At 47.4% G+C, this 21619-nt stretch overlaps 1 protein-coding gene across 1 annotated transcript in view; it reads right to left on the bottom strand.

Annotated features, from left to right (window-relative positions):
• TSPAN32 (tetraspanin 32) overlaps positions 1–21619 on the bottom strand; it is a 533947-nt gene that overhangs the window by 428602 nt on the left and 83726 nt on the right. Inside the window, exon 3 of the mRNA XM_086957707.1 lies at positions 10279–10376. Within this exon, the coding sequence (XP_086813833.1) occupies positions 10279–10376 (98 nt within the window). The remainder of the gene's footprint in view (positions 1–10278; positions 10377–21619) is intronic.

The raw sequence follows: 21619 nt of genomic DNA on the forward strand, positions 1-21619 counted from the left end.
TTACCTCCCCATTCTTGTCCCTTCCCCGATTCCGTCCTTCCTTTTGTGCCTGTACCCGTGTCTCCCAGTGCGCGGGTAGAACTTCGGGGTGAAGTGAGCCAAAGCCGTTGATTAACGGCATTGCGTGATGTGGAATGAATAAAGCCAGTCACTAATCCTCCTCCGCTTGCTGCCTCATCATTACACCTTTATTTTTGGCGACGATTACAGGATATTTACCAAGTCACGTCTGTGCAGCAGATCGCCTGAGGCTTCAGACCTTCCTCACACTCTCCGACCTCCGACCTGTGCAGAGTGAGGCAGACCAGACTTCCTATTTTCGCGCCACGCCTACCCTTTCTCTGGTTTACACCATTCGTCTTTCCTGATCCCTGTCAGCCCCTGGGAGGAACGGTTATAAACATGAGTGAAATATAACATTTATGTACCCTCCAGGCATTACCTCGAACTGCCACCCAAGGGAGCTAGACGCCTTCCTATTGTTGTCTTCTTTAGACATTTGATAGCAAACAGAAAACCAGTACTGTTTCAGCATGACTGGAGTAATGAATGCGGTGTCAATGCACAGCACATTCTTAGAGGCCCCTGGGCCACCTGCAGAAAATTTGACACAGTGGGTTAAATGTTTCCAGTAACATTTGGAGGCAATTGATGGTACTCAATACAATCCCACAAACTCCCATTGAGAAGGAAGAGGGGGATGAAGAATGGGATGTGTTTAAGGAAGCAAAAGTGAGGATTAAGTTCTATTTTGACACCACCATGAGTGTAATAATGGAGAGACACAACTTTTACTATAGATATCAAGCACCAAGTGAAGTGATCAAGTCTTATGTTGCAACTTTAAGAATGTTGGCTACGACGTGTGCATTCAAAGATGCCGATGAGATGATAAAGGGATCAGGTGGTGATGCGAACCACATGCGTGAAGGGACAAGAAAAACTATTGTGCCACAAAAATCCGAACCCTGAAAAAGTGGTGTCTACCATCAAAAGCATGGAAAGATCGGCTAAAGGATTAAAATTGCTATGCAAACCTGACAACCAACAAAAATGAGTGTCAATCTCGTACGTAAAGAGGAAGAATCTGAATCTCACAAACTACACAAGAATTTCACTAGGAAAAACTCTAGCACGTACATGGGAAAGCTAAACTGTTATCGTTGTGGAGCTAACACGCATGTGGCAACTAGTAAGGAGTGTCTTGCATGAGGAAAAATCTACCAAGGATGCAGAAAAATGGGACATTTCCTTAAGGTTTGCAGAACTTTGCGTTCTAAGAGGGTTTATACACTTAGGGGCCGATTATGATCGCGGACGGACTTGCGTCCGTCCGCGATCACTGAGGAGGAGGGGACGTCCGCATGGGCTGCGGAGTCCCCTCCTGTGCGATTAGGATGTGACCGCCATCCTGGCGGTCACTTCCTCAATTTTTAACATTGCGGCGGGTGCGGCTTCTAGCTGCACCTGCGGCAATGTTAAAAATGCAGTCATTGCATTTGCATGCAGAAAGAGGCAGGCACCTTGCGGTGCCTGCCGCTTTCTGCATACAAATGCAGGGGGGTACCATAGGTACCCCCCATGTGCACCCCCACCCCCCCTTCACCTAGAGGGCCCGCAACGGACCCCCGCAGTGAAGTTACACATGCTTTTCCACGGCGGAAAAGCCGCCGCGGAAAAGCATGTTTTACATCCCATCCTAATCTGCCTGACGGTGTCTGAGAGACACCGTCACCAGATTAGAGCTTTTCCACTGCGGTTGTAAGCCAGCCGCGGCGGAAAAGCTGCGGACGGAAACCAGGACCCACCAGCCATCCTAATTTGGCGGTGGGTCTTTGGTCAGTCCGCTGCGGTTTTTGCGCATCCTCTGGGCCGGCGGTGGCTTCCGCCGGCCCCGAGGATGCGGAAAAACCGCAATCCTAATGAGCCCCTAAATGAGTCAAAATTCGAAGAAGACAGATGAGAATGAACTACTCGAGAACTTAGTGCTGCTGGTTGCCATAATCAACAGTGAAGATGCACAAAACTAACCCAAGTGTGAAGTCTGTGTGAATGGTGAAGATGTAGAAATGTTGGTGGATGCTGGATCCAGAATTACAATTCTGTCAAAGGACACCTACAGTTGTCTCAAGTGCAAGACACATTTGGTATCCAGTCGAATAGTTCCAGGTGCATATGGTGGGCATAGGATAAAATTGGAAGGGGTGTTCAAGGCAGATTTAGCATTCAAGGGAAAGAGAACACCTCCTCGAGAGTCTTTGTAGTGGACTACAATGTAAACATTCTAGGTTGGCTGGAACAACAAAAACTTAAAATGATGATTAACCCTTGCCAACCACCGTATGTTTTCAGCATTCAAGAGGACGGCTTGGAGACTCTTCTCAAGAAATTCAAGGGGGTGTTCAGCGAAAAATTGGGATGCTTGAAGGACTTTGAACATCAGATTGTCCTGAATAGTGAAGCATACCCGGTGAAACAGAAAATCAGGAACATACCCTTGTCTGCTCGTGCTGAAGTCAAGGCAATTCTGGAGAGTTGGTGCAAGGACAGCATCATTGAACCAATCAATGCATCTGAGTGGTTGTCACCCATGGTTATCGGGAAGAAAAGGAATGGAAGGATCCGTTTGTGCATTAACCTTCGCGAAGTAAACCGCCACGTGGTAGCTAATTGCTAACCCTTGCCTCTAATCAACGAAATGGACATTGGGTCAAGCAAAGATCTTCACTACACTAGATTTTAGCGCCGCCTACCATCAAATTCAATTATAAGAGGAGTCAAGAAAATACACAGCGTTCATCACACTAGAAGGAGCATACCAATTCCACAGGCTACCCTTCGGGTTGTGTTCTGCGTCATCTGTATTCCAGCGCATGATGAACAATTTGTTCGATGGCATGGAAGGAGTCAGATAGTTCCAAGACAATGTACTAATTTACAGCAGGACAGAGGAGCACCTAATCATCCTGAGCAAAGTTCTTCAGAGAATTCAGGACAGTGGGCTCACATTGCTAAAAGACGAGTGTAAATTCATGAAGGAAACATGTTGAGTATTTAGGTCACCTCATCGATGGAAATGGTGTACGACCCAAACCGTCCTTGATATCGGCTATTTCCTGTTCACCCAATCCAAGAAATAAAGAAGAACTTGATTCCTTCTTAGAAATGTGTGAATTCCACTCCAAATTCATACAACATTATGCAGCCAAGGTTGAACCAGTATGAAAAATGGTGAAGAAGGATGCAGAGTTTCATTGGGATGAAGAATGTGAACAGAGCATAAAAACCATTAAGAAGGAGCTTGAGCAAGCACCGTCACTCCAGTCATTCGACGAGAAGTTGCAAAGTACTGTAACAACAGATGCAAACCAAGTCAGATTGGGAGCTGTGCTCCGCCAAATGTCTGAGAAAGGGGAGAAAATCATTGCATTCGCATCCAGGAAGTTAAAGGACCCTGAGACAAAGTACTCAGTAATTGAGCGTGAATTGTTAGCTTGTGTTTGGGCTGTTACTAACTTTAAAAGTTTCCTGTGGGGCAAGGAATTCACCATCCATACTGACCACAAGCCACTGGTCAGTATACTTGAAGGAAGGGGTTCTAGACGACCTTCGCCAAGAATTGCAAAGCTGGCATGCACATTGCAGGAGTATCAAGTTAGGATGGAGTACATTCCAGGCCGAGTGAATGTGTCAGCAGACTACATGTCACGTGCCCTGTGTGATGATGATTCTGAGTGTGAAGAGGATGAGGAAGATGATCTATTTGTTGCATGCTTGTTTGAGGGTCACAAATCCAGTGGTTCCATTACAAATCAGAATGGGGGGCAATAAGTGGTGGTACTGTGTTGGAAAGTGTAAAAAATGATGTGATCAAAGTGGCCACATGAAAAGGCACTTGATGAGGCAATCAGACCGTACTGGAAAATTCAGGAAGACATTGGTGTTTTGGAAGGTGTCATTCTCCAGGGTGAGACTTTAATAGCACCAATATCCATGAGGAACAGGTTGGTAACGTTAGCCCATGAACGGCATGAAGAAATGACAGGCACCAAACAGAGATTGAGGGAAAGGTACTGGTGGCCCTCCATGGATCGTGATGTTGATGTATTTGTCACTCACTGTTCAGTTTTCAAAGAAGCAGACAAAACTTTGTCGACACGCCATTGTCCCATGACCTCTGTTGAATTACCAGAAGGTTGGAATTGACTTCATATCCCCTATAAATGCTTTGAATCTAGAGTTTTGCTACGCGATAGTGTTGATTGATTATTTCAGCAAGTGGGCGAATTAGTCACATTCTTAAAAGAATTGGCATAGAGCATGTGAAATCTCTTTGTATCACCCACAAGGAAGTGGCCAAGTAGAACGGGCCAACCGCTTGATAAAAGAAACCATCCAAATGGCCTTGAAATCTCACATTCCTGTTGAGGCAGCCCTACGTACCATGTTGTGGTCGTACCCTACCACTCCTCACAATACTACCAGTAGAACCCCATTTGAACTCATCAGGGGTAGGGCAGCCATTATACGTTTACAACCACATTGGTCATTGGCATGGTAAAAGTGGGGAAACGAGAACCACAAAGAGAGTGAGAGCAGGATGAAAAGTCTGATGGATGAGCGCCAGAAGCGCATGCGCTTTAACTATGATACCAGAAATGCTGTACAAAAGAGGTCTGTGAAGGAAGGTGATGTGGTGAGAGTGAGGTATCCCAGGAAAGGTGCCAACATGAGCAAATACAGTGAACCGAGGCGCGTGGTCAAAACTAAGGGGACTGCTGTACTCCTTGACAATGGCCAGTGGTGGAATGGTTCGAAAGTTGCCAGAAGCAGGATCCCTGAACCTGTGAACAGGCCTTGTGGTTTGCAGAACGACGGTCTGGCGTCCTCTGTTCAATCACGCACAAGCATATAGGGATAGGGATAGCACTAATCCTGTGTCTAGGGATGGCCTCCTCAAGGTATCTCTTCCTGAGTTGGCCACCAGTCCTGTCAATACCATTCGGGATAGGAGAACAATTGTTCCGCCAATAAGATTTAAGGATTATACAATGTATTAGTTACTGTCAAAAGAAGTAAAGTATTTCCACTGTGTATTTAAAAAACTGTGCATTCTAAAAGCTGTCTTAAAAAACAGGAGAAGATGTAATATGCTGTCATTACCTCCCGAGTCTTGTCCCTTCCCCGATTCCATCCTTCCTTGTGTGCCTGTGCGCATGTCTCCCGACGTGCGGGTAGAACGCTGGGGTGAAGTGAGCCAAAGCCGTTGATTAACGGCATTCCGTGATTTGGAACGAATAAAGCCAGTCACTAATCCTCCTCCGCTTGCTGCCTCATCATTACACGAGTCGACCCAGCCAAAGGTTACTCTGATAACCACTGAAGAACTAATTTGAAGCTGGACCCAGATAAAGAGTATGAAGGTATGTGCTGGCAGGGTGGAAGTACTTCTGAAATGGCTTGGTGACTGCGCACATTAGAAAGGTTTGATGTAAGGGGGCGACAGACACTTCAGGTGGCGGGCAGTTCAGAGTCCCCAAAGTTTTACAAACAGGAACAGTAGCACCGTACAGGAAAGTTACACTGACATGGGGACCGATATGAAGCCACCGCTCAGAGATCGCCACTGTGCAGACAGATTGACCCTGAAGCTGTTATCCTGGAACATGTATGACTAGGGCAGCACACTCAAAAGAGGACTGGTGTCTAGGTATCTGAATAGACATGATTCTGATATTACGTTACTGTTACAGGAGACACACATGGAAGGGTATAACTGTAGGTTTCTAGATTGAGGGAGATACAGAGTGCTGGCTCATAGATCCCTACAGCTCAACATCATTTGCAGCTGGGTGGACCCTCAGGAATGCTTTGCGGCAATTAGCAGCCAGTAGAATGAAATCAACCGAGCAGTGGCCTCTGGTACTCCCCCCTCTCACCCCCCCACACAACTCCCCAAGGCGGACAGGAGAAACTGGGGAGGGGAATGACAGAGGTGCCAGATGGCATCCTAATAGCAGGGGGATCTTAATCTCACCCTTTACGGGGACTTAGATAGGGTGACTATATCCAGCAGACAGCGCAAACCAGACTTACGCCTGCGTACGTTCTTCAAGGCGACGGGCTTGGTGGATATATGGAGGGAAATTCACCCTACACTGCGTCAGTACTCCTTTCCTTCCAACATATTGGGCTCCCTGTGCAGAGTGGACTATATGCTTATCCCCAAACACCACCAAGATTTGCATGGCAACACACAATATCACCCGAGAAGCATATCGGACAACTCTCCTATAACAACAGTTATAGGATCCTCCCTGTCTAGACAGAAGGGATGGGGAGCTGACGGACCTGACTTCCTCCGGGAAAACATTGTATCGGTTAGCACAAATGCCAGCCTATGGGAAGCATACAGCTCAGTCACGCGAGGCCACCTGATAGCCTGTAAAGCTGGGAAACGTAAAGAATGGGAAAAAGACCTGAGGGACTTAGAGGACCAACTGACCTGTGAGAAGGCAGACTACATAGCCACCCCCACCATTGAGGGGGCTCGGTATCTGAAGGTCCTCCACCACTAAGGAAGCGAGAGCTCTCTTCCGAAGCAAGCAGGCTCGTATATACGAAGTGGGAAACTCGTGGCCTGGGTAGTTAGAAGGGAGAGCAAAGCCAGATTCACAAATTGCGTGGGCTAAATGGGACTCTGCTGTCTACAGTGGAGAGCATATGCCCAGGTAGTTGCAGTCCACTTGAATATCAATCTACAGGCTTTAAAAAATCTACTCGCTTAACTGAGTAAAATATTATCAGGTAGAGATATTTTGAACACCAGCTAGTCCCATTTGAGTAAACTTAGGCTGGAAAGGAACAAGTGTTCTGTTCATTCAGAAAGTGAATGAGCAATAAAGATGCCATTAAATCTTGTATTTATCTTTACACATTTGCTGTCTATTCAAGGAAAGAGGCTAAATGTCAGTTTGTCTTTTAGCTAATTGCTGCTTGGAAAATTAGGTGTTTATTTTCTCTTACTAGAGTGAGAGGTTTTTGTCAAGTCAGCTGTTATTTTTCTCTAACACATAACATTTAAATACATTTCATGTAAATTAATATTACCAATATTTCCGGAATTACAAAAGCAGATTTTTTTGTAATTAAGAAGTGTGATGCAAACAAAGAGTTAAATAGGAGCAAAACAAACCAGGAACTTCACTTGGTGTTGTGCAAATGACACATATTTTCAGAAACCCTATTTCCAAACATTATTGTTTGTACACTATATATATTTTTTTCCGTAAAGCCGCAGGTCAATGGGAACATTTGTGGTCGTTTCAATGTAAACCTGCTGATTAACAAAGACAGTGTTCTACCATTTAATGCTTTTGTTATGTATTTATTAAAAGTGCTAGTTTTTAAACATGATTTGAGAAACATTCCTGCCCCCGTCCTGATGACAATGCTGTTAATGAACTAAGAGGCAAGTCAAGGGTCATGTGTATCCTATATGTGGCTAGATCTGTATTGTATATGGAAAAAAAAGAATAGTCTATTAAATCAAACCAAAGAGTTTTTTGTACAGCAGACATGCAGAACTCGCAAATTTGGAGGTGCTCTCATATGTGATAATGAAGAAAATGGCGGCTCAAAGAATTAAAATATTTTCCCACAATCACATAATTTGAAACCAGTTTATGGGTGGGTCAGTTTATGGGTCAAGGGCCTTACATATAGGTCGAGTAGATTAGACCTGCGGGTCGTGTAACATTTTTATGATTTTTCAAGGCCTGATCTACCAATCACAGACGGCGCAGGATGACAATGCCCTGGCCAACTTTGTACATGATTTACCAGTTCCCCAACTGGGAGACGAGGCCAGGCATACATTGAAGGCGGAGATCATGGAAATTGAGATCTCCGAGGCCATAACCCAAATGCACTGCCGGAGGTCGACGAGCCCCAAAGGGCTCCAGGTTGAATATTATAAATGTGTGAAATCCAAAATCAAGATCACTCTTAAGGCAGTGATGGCAGTAGCCAAGGAGTGTGGAATTCTGCTGAGAGACTGGAGGCAAGCCACAATAGCGCTTCTTCCTAAGGAAGGGAAACCAAGGGAGGATTGTGCCTCTTCTATGTCGATCTCCCTGCTGAATGGTAAAACCAAGATCTTGGCCAAAATATTAGCTAACCGGCTAATAGTGGTGGTGGACTTGCTAATTGCATCCGACCAATCTGGTTTTATGCCATACAGAGCGACTTGGTGCAACAGGAGGAGACTCTTTGGTTGCCTGGCTTGCCCAACACTGTGTGAAGGAGCCAGTCGTGCTCCTAACTCTAGATGCTGCAAAGGCCTTAAATTATGTGGTATGGGCATACATATGGGAGGTCCTGAGCTAAATGGGCTTCAGTCCATCCTTCATGGCGTAGATAAGGCTACTACATAGGGAGCTGTTGGCATGGGTCCGGGTCAATGTTGCGACTTCATGTGAATTCCGCAGGGGCACAAGACAGGGCTGCCCTCTGTTCCCCTTGCTCTGTGGCAGCGATCAAGCCAAAGATATTCCCTACTAAGGGGAAACAAACATACCCAACTGTTTTGTAATGTAGCCCTAGAAGATGCTAAGTGGGACTTAATCTGCAATTGGGTAACAACAGAGCCTTCGACAGTTGAGGCCTGGAAATCAAATCAGATTAGTATATGCAGCAAGAAAAACTGGTCCATCGGTCACGAGGCGCCCCCCAGAAGTATGAAATGGTCTGGGGCACGTGGAGTCACTCATGAAAGAAGCACTAGAATAAAAGGCTGGCTGGGTCCGTGATTGGCACAGAGGGTAGTGTTTTCTTTATGGACTGCCTTTTCTCCAGCCAAGTGGAGGGGTTGGGTGGAGAGATACCTCAAGGTGTGAAGGGTGGGCATGAACTCACTGCTGCAGGCGGCGCTACAATGTGTTATTGATGTAATTCGGTCTTTGTATCATGCCAAATTTGCTGTCCCCAGATTTAAACAGGTACGTTTGGGCAGACGCTCCTTCGCTTACCTGGCCCCAGTCCTCTGGAATTCACTCCCCCGCTCAAACTACGTCTGCAACCCAGTTACACCCAATACCGGAAGGGCGTGAAAACCTGGTTATTTAACCAATAGTGTCCACATTCCTTTCCTTTTTTTTCTTTTAATGGGTAAATCAGATCCAAGGCGCTGGGAAACCCTCAGGGTAGCTGTTGCACCATATAAATGCAATAAATAAAATAAATACATGTTTGGAATTGTATTCATGATGTGGACCTGAGAAAGGGCTGGGCGAGCGGGGTTAAGGGAGACAGCAGTCTCGTGTTTGATGTCTATTTGTTGACTTTGAAACTAATAAAAAGATTTTTTTAAAGGCCAAGTACCCCAGATGTATCAAATGCAGTTTGCACCACCTACAGTCCCTGCTACTGCAGTCAAATACCAGGACCAGTGCCGCCTACTAAAAATGACACTTCTAGAAATATAACAATGTAAGCTATGCAAGGTGACCCACAGCAATAATAATAGTTTGGGCATGCTGGTATTATTTTTTCTAACATAATTGTATATTGAATTATTAAACACTCTGCTCAGGCGCTTTTTAAAAAAAATTAGACTGACAGCGCTACCATGTGGTGGAGTGTCATAAATATCTACTGGTATTAAATAAATGGCAGTCCAGCACTGGCAATCACCGTTACAAATTAGGCACTGCATCAATCATTTATTGTATATCTATCTATCTATCTATCTATCTATCTATCTATCTATCTATCTATCTATCTATCTATCTATCTATCTATCTATCTATCTATCTATCTATCTATCTATCTATCTATCTATCTATCTATCTATCTATCTATCTATCTATCTATCTATCGAGTCTCCTAACTGTGTATCTGTCTGTTCATCCAGCCTGCAAACTAGTGGTCTGGCCATCCTTCTACCCTACGTAGCCATTGGTCGATCAACAAGAACCTCCCATTCTTTTATTCTCTAAACGCATTTCATCCCCTAGTTCAATAAGCTTTCATTTAGACAGTCAGTTTCCCCTCATCTGTCGCATTCATGTCTCCTCTTAAATCAAGCTTCCAACACAACAGCTCCTCTTTACATCAACTATTTGTTCACGAGTCAATATTTGCACCAGTGCTTTCTCTCTTCTGTTCTGAAACATATGTATCCATAATGAATACTTAGTCTACCTCTAGATTTCAATCTAGCCATGAGAACAAATACATTTTTGTTATCAGTTACCTACAGAGTCCAAAGACACCTACCGTCATCATTAGGCCCTGGGATTCTTTCACCACTGCAAATGTACTCAAAACTCCAGAGAGCACCAGGACAATGCTCAGGCACATCCCGCTGGGGAGCACTGTCAAGAAAAGAACAACAAAGAAATACGTGAGTGTGCATCAGCATTGATTCCAACCTAGGCCAGGGAGAAGAACTGGAAACGTTCAATAATTAATTATCTCTTCCACAATCTCACTTACCATAAAATACCTCATATGATATTGAACACATAATATATACACCACTGTACTGGATCAGAGCCTTGATATTCTCATTCTAACCAAGACCTGTACAAATCTCTCTTCTCAGCCCCGTATAGGTATCCTTGGCTCCCACCCAACTACTTTGTCATCAAACAAGCTCACTCCCCCACTGTAGCAATATCAGGCCATATTATCAAGAAGGGCGATACATTATCGCCGCTTTTATCTGCAGGAAACTGCCGCTAAACCGGCGATAATGGGCTTGCTAATATGCTCTTGTGAATTCCCATAGAAGCCCAGGTTCTGGTGTTCTGGTGGGCTCTTGATAATATGGCCCATAGTTTCTTCTTTTGAACTTCTCAAAGTAGAACTCTTCACTACCAACTGAGACAAGTTGAGACTCATCACTCTATAGTACTCCCAAGGGAACAAACCACTTTCTTAACCACATCAATGCTACAGTAATTCATCCTTGGTGCTGATCTTCTTTGAATCCCATTGTTCATGACGAGCTCAGCTCGTCATGAGCACACAAGCAGTGTACTGCATGACGAGCTCAGCTCGTCATGAGCATGGAGGGGTTAAATGAGCCCAGCAACCTCTCACCATATGGAAAAACCTCCTTCTCACATTAGACTTCACGCCATGGGAAGATTTCACTGTCACATAGAATAAACCCTCAAGTGGATCACACCTGAATTGGTGCCCCTTCTCTCAGTCATTGGCATCCTCTAACATTTCTGTACATCTACCCATGGCAAATGCTCTACGCATTGTTGCCAAACAGGATTGCATCTAAATCTTGGGCTCCATCAAGTTAGACTGGTTGGGCTGTTCCTGATCCCTTGCGTATCAACCAAACCACCGCCACTAGGACCTAATCCAAGAGAGAGTATGCAAAGGTTAGTGATTACCAGCCCCTGGATGGAGACAATCTGGGTTCTTTAAGTCACTTGCATCTGAAGACACTAATTTTCTCTTTGAAAACTACAGTCCCCCTACCAAAGTTTCTGTTGACAACCTCACTCCTCTTTCCATGAGAACCGTAAACAAGACTAAAGCATCTAGTTGGTTCTCGCACAGCAACAATCTGAACAGATCCAATGTTAGAAGGATGTGGGGTTTCACTAAAATTCCCCTTTTGCTCATCCAGCTTATCCTCAAAAGAACAAGTTACAAGTGCAGCATTCTCTCAGCAAAAGCAGCATGTCTGATCTCTCTAAAAAACACCAAAGAGACTATTTATTAATATTGAGCCTCGAAATAAGATCTTCTCCATTTCTCGTCCTGATGCATCCAGATACAATTGACTGCCCCTCCTCTCTTAGATAGTGAAAACTATTGACTAATCTCTGAGCACACACCTACCTCTAACTGTCTCCTACAGGGTTCAATCCTAGCACCCATCCTGTTCAGTCTGTATTGTGATCCAGTGGGGGTAATGTCTTAAAGGCTGTGTAATGTTAATGCATTATTATAATGATGACACCCATGTATAGTTGAAAATGGACTCATCTGAATCCACATCATAGATTAAATACTACTGCATATCATACACAAATCAATGGAACAAAGCACCTAAAATGGGTTGTACTACTTGAATATCGAGGCTAAGAATACTGAGATACAAGAATATTGTGGATAAAATATCGAAGGCCAAAATATCGAAATAATGGTACATACAGAGAAAGACAGATTTACTCTTCTTAACTCCACATCTACATACCTTAAAGATATATTTATATATATAAGCAAGGTACATATATGTGGCGTTAGATATAGAAATCAATACTTCCTTAACTCTCGATATTTTGGATCCTCAATATTTATATACATTGAAATTCTAGCTTCGATATTCAGGGGGCATACCCCAGAGAATGCAATGCTTTAAAGATGGAATTTCTGCTTTTATCTCATATTCTGATCCTGCAACCAATCATTTCTGACTTGAAATCCTAAAGACTGCTGACACCACTTCCTAAATGACTACCACCACAACATATTCGGGTTTTCTTCTTGATGATGCCCTAAACCTCAAACGGCATATCCAAGGCATGGCTGAGTCACCCACATTCCATTTTCACATACCAAACTAAGAAACCTAGGGCCAGATGTAGGTATCCAAATACCGGTCTGTAAAGGCCAAAAATACCGATTTTCGGCCGTTACCGACCAGTATTTGGATACTGAGATGTAGGGCATCTCAAAATACAGATTCGGTAATTTTACGGAATCGGTAAAATTACCGAATCGGTAAAATTACAGAATCAGTAAAAATACCGAATCTGTATTTTGAGATGTAGGTGGCACTGTAAACAGTGCCACAAGGCTTTTAGGATTCATTATTTACCACCAACTATTAGTTGGTGGTATATAACGAATACCTGTGTATATGCAAATCTGTGCATGTACACCTGTGCCATGTGGCACACATGCCCTAATCAGGGGTGCAACAGGGTTTCAAAGTGACACCCTGCCACCCTTGAATTTTTCGGTATTTACCGAATCGGTAATTACTGATTTGGTAATTGACATTCATTCCTATGGGCCTACAGGCCCATAGGAATCAATGACAAATACCGAATCGGTAAATACCGTTTCGGTAAATACTGAATCCTACCGATTCGGTATTTTTTACCGAATTATTACCTACATTGGATTTACCGATTCATAAATACCGAATCGGTAAAATTCGGTATTTATGAATCGGTAAATCCAATTTACCTACATCTAGCCCCAAATGTAGAATATATATCCACAGGGTCTGAAATTAGCAGTTGAGGTGATGTGATCTGCTGGGTTGACAATGGCTCTGCTCTGCCTGCCAGCATCACGAAAAACAGACCCAACCCACAAGAAGCTGTTCTTCATGCTGTTTCCATGTTTCTTGCCAACATTAAATATGGTATTACAGTGCACCCTCTTGCCTATCTCAAATGGTTCGTGACTGAGGCACACCACTCCATGAGCACTGCATGTCTGAAATACAGACATTGAATCTCCCAACTTCCAGATAAGTCTTACAGAAGCTATCCTTATCTGCACACTTTATTGCAAAAGATCTTGCTGCACTTCCGATTTAAAGAAGAGCAGCTTTTGAGATCCTTGTATGAATATATATATGCAGGTATAAATGTGGGATTTCTACCACGTGAACCTAGCCAAACAGCAGAAATGAGCTGTACCGATCAAAGACAAACAAAGTCAATGGGTGACAGGAGAGGTAGCCGAGTTGTGAACTATTAATGCATTATTATGTAGTGTTATTTCAAGAGAGGCATCTTCACCTCTTTCCTAAATTGGACAATTGTTGGGGTTGTCCTGATGGATACAGGGATGCTATTAACCCTTTCAGTGCTCATGACGAGCCCAGGCCTGGGCTCGTCATGAGCACAGCGGCGCCGTGCACGCCCCCCTCCCCCCCCGCACCGCGGGGAAATTAGCCCTGCAGTGAAGGGGTTAAAGATCTTGTGTGAACAGCGGAATACGCCTGCTGCAGTGTTTTCTTGTTAACAATTTGTTGTTATGGGTATGCCGAGAACCACAAGAGAAGAAGAGCTTAGCTGCAAGAAAGCAGATGTGCTGGGTATGATGGCCTTGTAAAAGATGCAGCGGGCTTTGAAGAAAGTGTGGGCCGGCGAGGGGAGTCAAAGGCAGAAAAATAACACAAAATGATGAAGCCCTACAGCAGAAAGGGAGGATAGATCCTGAGACTCACATATCTAACAAATATTCATAGGCCTTAGGAGGGGCACCCTGCTCAGAAAGGGTTTGAGAGACTTGTGGTATGTCCCTGGCCAATGGAGCACAATCAGAATGGGGTGATCTGATCATTTTTCTTCAAGCCCTGGTGGCTGAGAAGTGTTGTGGCATGTGGAATGCTCTTACGGGGTCCCTGTGTAGAGTCTGGGAGACCATGGATCAGAGCAATACTTTCATCCAAATGCGAGAGTTCGAGGGCTTGAACAGCATTTCTGAAGTTACTTTGTGTTTAGAAGAGAAAGCTGGTACCAAATTGTCTTTGTTGTTTTGGCAATGCATTCCTTTGTGTTCCTTGAGGGTGAGGCTGGAGTCCTGGGTAAATCCAAGTGACTTGCCATTCAGTGAAAGTGGAGGGTTGAAGCCAACAAGGTGCATGTCATTGAGCCAGACTTTCACTGTGTCTTGGTTGTTGTTCTTGGCAAATAACAGGGATTCTGTCTTAGTTGAGTTTGGGTTGAATTTCAGGTATGTGCTAGATATGTGCCAGCAGTGCCTGAGGCATTGGATATATGAAGCAAAAGAGACTTTCAAGTAGACTTCTGTATCAGTGGCATATTGGTAATCTTGATGCTATTATCTGTGAATAGAACACCAAGCGGCTCCATGTAGAGGTAGAAGACAGGTGACATTATGGAACTCTGAGGGGCTCTGGAGGTGGTAGAGATCTATTGGGACCTGGAGGTGCCGATGTGAACTTGTGTCTGTTAGAAAGGTAGGAGGCGAACCACCAGTGAAGGACATTGCCAGTGAATCTCATTTGAGACTTCAGCCTGGGTATAAGGGTGGACTGGTCATCTGTGTCAAAGGAAGCTGAAAAGTCCAGCAATATCAGGGGGCATGGGTCATCTTCAGCTATTGTCAGGAGGGCATTGTCTGCAATGTGTCAGGTAGTGGTCGTCTTGCTGCAGCATGGTCTGAAACCAGACTGGTAGTGGCTAGCATTAATGTGATCATCGAGTTTAACATAGACTACTTTTTCAATGATCTTGTCAATGAATGGTAGGTGAGTGATGTGTAGATAGTTGGAGAGGTCAACAGGGTCCAGTGTAGGTTTCTTTAGGAGTGGAAGGATCCGGCCTGTCTTCAGAGCGTCTGAGAATACCCCTTGAATGGGGTAGGCATTGCCAACGGTGCCAGTCTATGATGTTTTAAGCCTCTTTTTTTTTTTTTTTTTTTTGGAAAACCTTTATTTGTAGAAAAAAGTACACCGCTATTCAGCCATACATCCCGGAGGCCAGGCAGCATTGAGGTAGCAGTTCTATTCGCGCACCAGACGGTAGACAGGAGCAGTCAGGTTTAATTTTAAATATATGAGAACATTAGAATAAATAAACCCAAAAAATCAACAAGAGCCGCAAGGAATAAAGTAAGGAAGAGAGAAAGAACGAGAGAAGAAGGAGAAAGGGAAGGAGGAAATTAGGCTGAGGACATATCACAGACGTTGGGCTTACATCACAGGGAGAGATCGGGGGCCGCACACCCTATGCAGTTTGCAATGCAATTAGCGACAACAGGTCATGTGGGGAGTAGCACAGCAGGATAACAGTCATGGAACCACGGGTAAGGGACGCTACGGAGACAGATGGACATCAGGGTATACCTACACAGGGGGCGTACAAATGTCACCTCGGTACGAGTTCCAAGCACCCCACACAGACCTCCACATTCTCGGTTTGCCCCTGGCTACGTATACTGTTTTCTCGCGCAGCATGCACCAGTCCATGTTGGTCTCCCACAAGCCAATCGTGGGAGGAGCTGGCGCGCCCCATCTCTGAGCAATGTCTCTCTTGGCTACCATGTTGCCCAGAGTGACCCAACGGGTCTGGGCAACATTATAGTCATTCGGGCCCCAAATGTTGAGTAAACAGCGCCGGGCCTCCGCGGGCAAAGCCACACCAGTCACATCCTTCATCACCTCGTGCACACGCACCCAGAATCGAGCCACTTCAGGACATTCCCAGATAATGTGCATGAAGGTCGCAATCATCCCACATCCTCTCCGGCATGCGCCATCCAGCGAAAGCCCCATGTGTATGAGTCTGGGGCCCGTAACATAAACTCTGTGTAGTATCTTCAGCTGGACAAGGCGGAGTCGCGCGGATATGGCCACCTCCCTGGGGGAAGAGACCGCCGACTGCCACTCCTCATCATCCACCTCAATGCCATCGTTCACCCAGAGCTCCCTCAACCGTCGCAGCAGGTCAGCACGAGTGTTAATAAGCTTCTTGTAGGTTAGGGAGATGGCGCTGTCCGGCATATGGCCGTCCAGCACCCTGTCTTCCAGTGGAGACGATTCGGGCACCGTCTCCCCCGCCGTTATGCGGGAAGAGAGAGCATGCCTAAGCTGTGCATATCGGAAATATTCCGTCGCCCCCAGTTGGAACTCAGACTGCAGCGCATCAAATGACTTGATCCCTCCCCCGGCCATCACATCCTCCACCTTCGATATACCAATGGTGTCCCACCTGTCAAAGCCTTTGGTGTGCCACAGCTTCCCCAACAGGTCAGAATCATACAGTGGAGTGGCCATGGAAATCCTACCCTGCCAGCCCAGAGTTTTGGTAACCGCCCGCCACAAATGCACCGCCGTCTTAGTGGGACCTGTCAACTTCCGATCCAGAGACTTGGAATATAGCGCCCTGTAATAGTTCCCGTCTTTCATGAGCCACCGGTCCATGGCGTAGCCTGGGCTGACTGCCGGGCCATAGAGGCCATGATTGATAGCCGCGAGCTGGGACGCCCAGTAATAACGCCGTATGTCAGGTAGGGCTATGCCGCCGTCATAGCACGGCATGGTCAGTTTAGCCAGGGAGATCCGTGGTCTACCGTCCCACAATAAAAGGACTCGACCTCCCCAAAATATTTAGCGGGCACAGGATCCTCGGTGTTTTGCAGTGCATAGAGGAACCGTGGCAACGGCATCATTTTGAACAGCGCCGCCCTGCACATTAAGGAAATCGGCAGTTTTTTCCAGCCCTCCACATCTCGACGCAACCTCGCCAGAGGTGGAAGCAGGTTGTGCGAGTACCGTGCTCGGGAATCCCGCGACACGTAGATACCCAAGTACCTAAAGCCCTGTTGGGCAATCTGTATTGAGCAGCCACGGGGAAGGCGCGGGGTGTCCCCACACAGTGTGTACAGTGAGGACTTGGACCAGTTGATAACCAGGCCCGAGTAGGTTCCAAAGGTGCCCAGCAGATCAAACACTACTATGAGCGAGCGGCAGGGGGAGGTGAGGTACAGGAGGATATCGTCCGCGTACAGCGACACCCGGTCCTCAAATCCCGGAGACCATGTTATCCCAGCGACATCGGGATGTACCCTGATCCACGCCGCCAAGGGCTCAAGTGCCAAGGCGAACAGGAGTGGTGACAACGGGCATCCCTGTCTGGTGCCTCTGCGCAATGCGAAGGAGGCCGACAACCGACCATTAACAATCACATTAGCCAGCGGGGCCGAATACAGGAGCTGGACCCAGCCGATGTAAGCGGGTCCAAACCCCATTTTGGCTAGCACTGCCCATAGGTAGTTCCATTCCAGCGAGTCGAATGCCATGGTGGCATCGAGCGAAGCGAGTACCGTGGGTTCAGTCAGTAGGTGCGCTCGCGCCATAACCGCGTGAAGTCGTCGAAGATTGAGGGCCGTGTTGCGGTGTGGTATGAATCCGGACTGGTCCGGATGAACCAAGTCCGAGATCACCCCCACCAGTCGATTGGCCAATAATTTGGCCAGAATCTTGGGTTCGGCGTTTAAAAGTGAGATGGGTCGGTACGAGCGGCAAAGATCACGTGGCTTCCCCTCCTTGTGTATCACCACTATGGTGGCGAGCCTTTGGTCGAGCGGGAGCTCTCCGGCCTCGCGGGCCTCAAGAAACATGTCTAGCAGGGGCGCGGCCACCGTGTCGGCCTTGAGCTTGTACAGTTCAACAGGAATGCCGTTGGGCCCCGGCGCTTTGCCGGAGCGCAACGATCGAATTGCCAGCGCCACCTCATCCACCGTCAGGTCTCGATCCATGTCCTCCTGCTCGATATCTGAGAGGCAGGGAAGCTCGATACCCTCCAAAAGGGAAGTCGAAGCAGATTCCGGTAGGGAAGTCGCAGACGTATAAACCGCCTCAAAGTACTCCGCGAAGGACCCAACTATGGCGGCCGGATCCGTAAGGACCAGGCCATCGTCACCCAGTATCTCCGGGACCACACGAGACGCGAGCTCTCGTCTGTCCAGCCAAGCCAAAAGTTTACCGGCCTTGTCTCCCGAATCATAAATCCTGCCCTGCTGTTCCCTGCTCAAGGCCTTCGCCGCGTCGGTTGCAGTGGCCCGGAGTTCGGATTGTTTGAGGGAGAGGGCATGGAGTAGCTCAGGAGTCGGCCCCAGAGCCAGCTGGGAATTCAAGTCAGTGAGTTCGGACTCTAGCCGCACCACGTCCTCATCCCGCCGCCTGCGGGCCTCCGCGATCAGGGAGAAGGCCTCGCCGCGGAGCACGGTTTTAAAGGCCTCCCATAGGGAGACAGCAGAATCGACCGAACCGGTATTCTCAGTGAAATACCGCTCTATAGATTTAGCTAGGAGATCCCTAGTCTTTGGGTCCCGAAAATACCACGGATTAATAGGAGCCACTCGCGAGGTCGTGGGTATCTGAAAATCGAAGGACACCCAAACCGGGGAGTGATCTGAAATGCCCCTGGCCAGTAGACGGGCGGTGGAAACTGACTGCGCCTGGGCCGCGGGGGTGAGGACGTAGTCGATACGAGACAGGCTGCCGTGGGCACCCGAGAGAAAGGTATACTGTCGCAGGGCAGGGTGCAGCAGACGCCAGCAATCAATTAGCCCCATGGAGCTCAGGAAGTCTGGGAGCCAGGACTGGGAGGCGTGTAGGTCTCTGGATGGGAAGCGATCTAAGTCCCCCGATACCACAGAGTTAAAGTCCCCACCCACGATCAGCAATCCCTCAGGGAGATTCAAAATGGCGCTACCCAGGTCTCGAAAAGTAGTCTCCTGCAGCCCCGGGGGAACATAAACAGAAACCAAAACTAGAGTGCGTCCCTCCCATTTACCCACCACCGCCTATCGGCCCCTCTCATCAACAAGTGTAGACTCCACCTCCAACGGGAAGGACATGCGCACCATGATGCCCACCCCCCTGGATCCCGTGGAGAACCCCGAATGAGCCACCATCTTGAACCCCCGCCTATTCAAAGCCTTACACGTATTTCCCACAAGATGGGTCTCCTGCAGGAAAACAACATCAGGCGAACAATGTTTGAGCAGTTGCAGTACAACCCCCCTTTTAATTCGGTCACCCAACCCGTTCACGTTCCAACTCAGCAAATTAAGAGATTTACCCCCCATCATCAAGGACGCTCCGCCCCCTCCCCCCCACCCGCAATGGTGCCCGCAAAGCAATCACATCATTCCAATGAGACCTCAGCCAGAACAGAGAAGGAAACAAGAAAGAAAGTAGAAAAAACACACCCCAACTCCCCACCACCCTGCACCCCTGCATTAGACTAATAGCCACCCCAACTAGCAGTGTGCCTGTCGCCCCTTAACTAATCTACAGAAAGTCCCACAGAGGAGAAAGGAGGCATCCTATCCCCTCCCGTCACCCTCCATATAACTAACAAGGATATCCAAACCAATTGCGGCAGTGTCTCCAGCCGATACCCTTCGCAGCCGCCCCCCTTCAGAAAGTCTAAAGTCTAGGTAGTCATTCCTGAGAGTCCGCTCCGCCGGTGGTCTCCTCCGTCTGGTCTGCCGGGTCGGGTCGTTCTTGGGATAAAGTATCAAGCCAGTCTCCTGCCGCGTCCGGAAAGTCGAAGAACAGAGTCCGATGATTGTGTTCAATGCGAAGTTTGGCCGGATAGAGCATAGAATAGCGCATTCCCAAGTCTCTTAACCTTCGTTTTACCCCAGCAAAGCTCTGGCGACGTTTCTGTACAGCCTGGGTAAAGTCAGGGAAGAAATTGACGTCTGAGTTCTGGAAGCGCAGCGGGCCTGCGGTCCTCGATGCCTGCAGGATGGCGTCCCGGTCCCTATAATTAAAAAGTCTTGCAATGATGGGGCGAGGGGAAGCGCCCAACTTTGGCGGCCCACCCGGTATTCTGTGGGCCCTCTCCACCGAGAAGAACTTGCTCAGGCCCCCCGGTGCCAGATTCTTGACCACAAGTTCCTCGACAAAAAGTTCAGCCGAATCCTCCTCGGCCTTCTCCGGTACTCCAGTGATGCGGACGTTTTGGCGTCGCGCACGACCCTCAAACTCGTCCAGTCGGCGTGCCAGTAGTCCGTTCGCCATCTTCAAGTCGCGGACCTCGGTTTGAATGTCGGACATATCATTGACCAGGCTCGATGTCTTGAGGTCCAATGATTTCACCCGGTCATTGGTCTTTCCGAGGTCAGTCCTGATGAGGTTCAACTCGATCTTCAGAGAGTCGACCTTGCTAGACAGTGCCTCGTGGAGAGTGTGCATCTCCGTCTTCACCCCAGTTATCGCACCCATCACGTCCCGAAGCGTGATTTCGGAGTCATCAGGGGATTCGTCCCTTCTCGGGTCCTTAGTGCGGCCCGCCAGTCCCGGTGATCCCTTAGACTGGGAGAATCGTTCTGGAATGGTGGATTGGGACTGGGTCGGCTTCCTACTGACTCTCGGGGGCTTGCCTTTGTCCGAGTCCCCTCTGCCCGCCATGTTGGCACGCCCGGGCGGGGTGGTCCAAAGGGGTGAAGGAGCCGTGTGGTGTGCACTCAGTCAGCGCGATAGGGACCCCGAAGGTCACCGAGGAAGGCACCCAGTATTAGAATTCAGGTTCCGGTGATATTTGCCGGGGAGATGAAGCGCGGGCAGGGAGGTCCACAGGAAGACACCGCTGTACCCCTCGACGTTCACCAGTGACGCAGGCGGAGCCACCAGAGTTCCGACGAGCTAGCTAAGTCCAGGAATGTCGGATTTTCATTCCGAAAGCGGGCGCCGCTTCAGAACCGGCTCAGCAATAGATTCCCACAATCGTGGGACAGGATGGGTGGCAGGATAGGTGCGGAGGATCGGGAGGTCTTCGGAGCTCCGAGCTCACGCGGCCATCTTGGTTGCCCGCGAAGCTCCTCCCTAAGCCTCTTTTATATCCTGGCCCTGGAGATGAAAATATCGTGATTATCTTGCTCAGTCCAAAAAGTTTAAATTTTTGTTGCAACTAAGGTTTGTGTTCTTCTTGTCGTATGATCTCAAGCTCCAACACCTGTATACTCCTTTTTAACAAATGTATGTGATTTCTGTTGCAAGAATAAGGATCATTTAGAGTTTGGCAGACATGATCTCCATTAAAATGAGGTGAATATCAAATCCACCTATTACGGGTGCATTATAGTC

This window comes from Lissotriton vulgaris, chromosome 2_1 (genome assembly GCF_964263255.1).
Source record: "Lissotriton vulgaris chromosome 2_1, aLisVul1.2, whole genome shotgun sequence".
Classification (NCBI taxonomy): Eukaryota; Metazoa; Chordata; class Amphibia; order Caudata; family Salamandridae; genus Lissotriton; species Lissotriton vulgaris.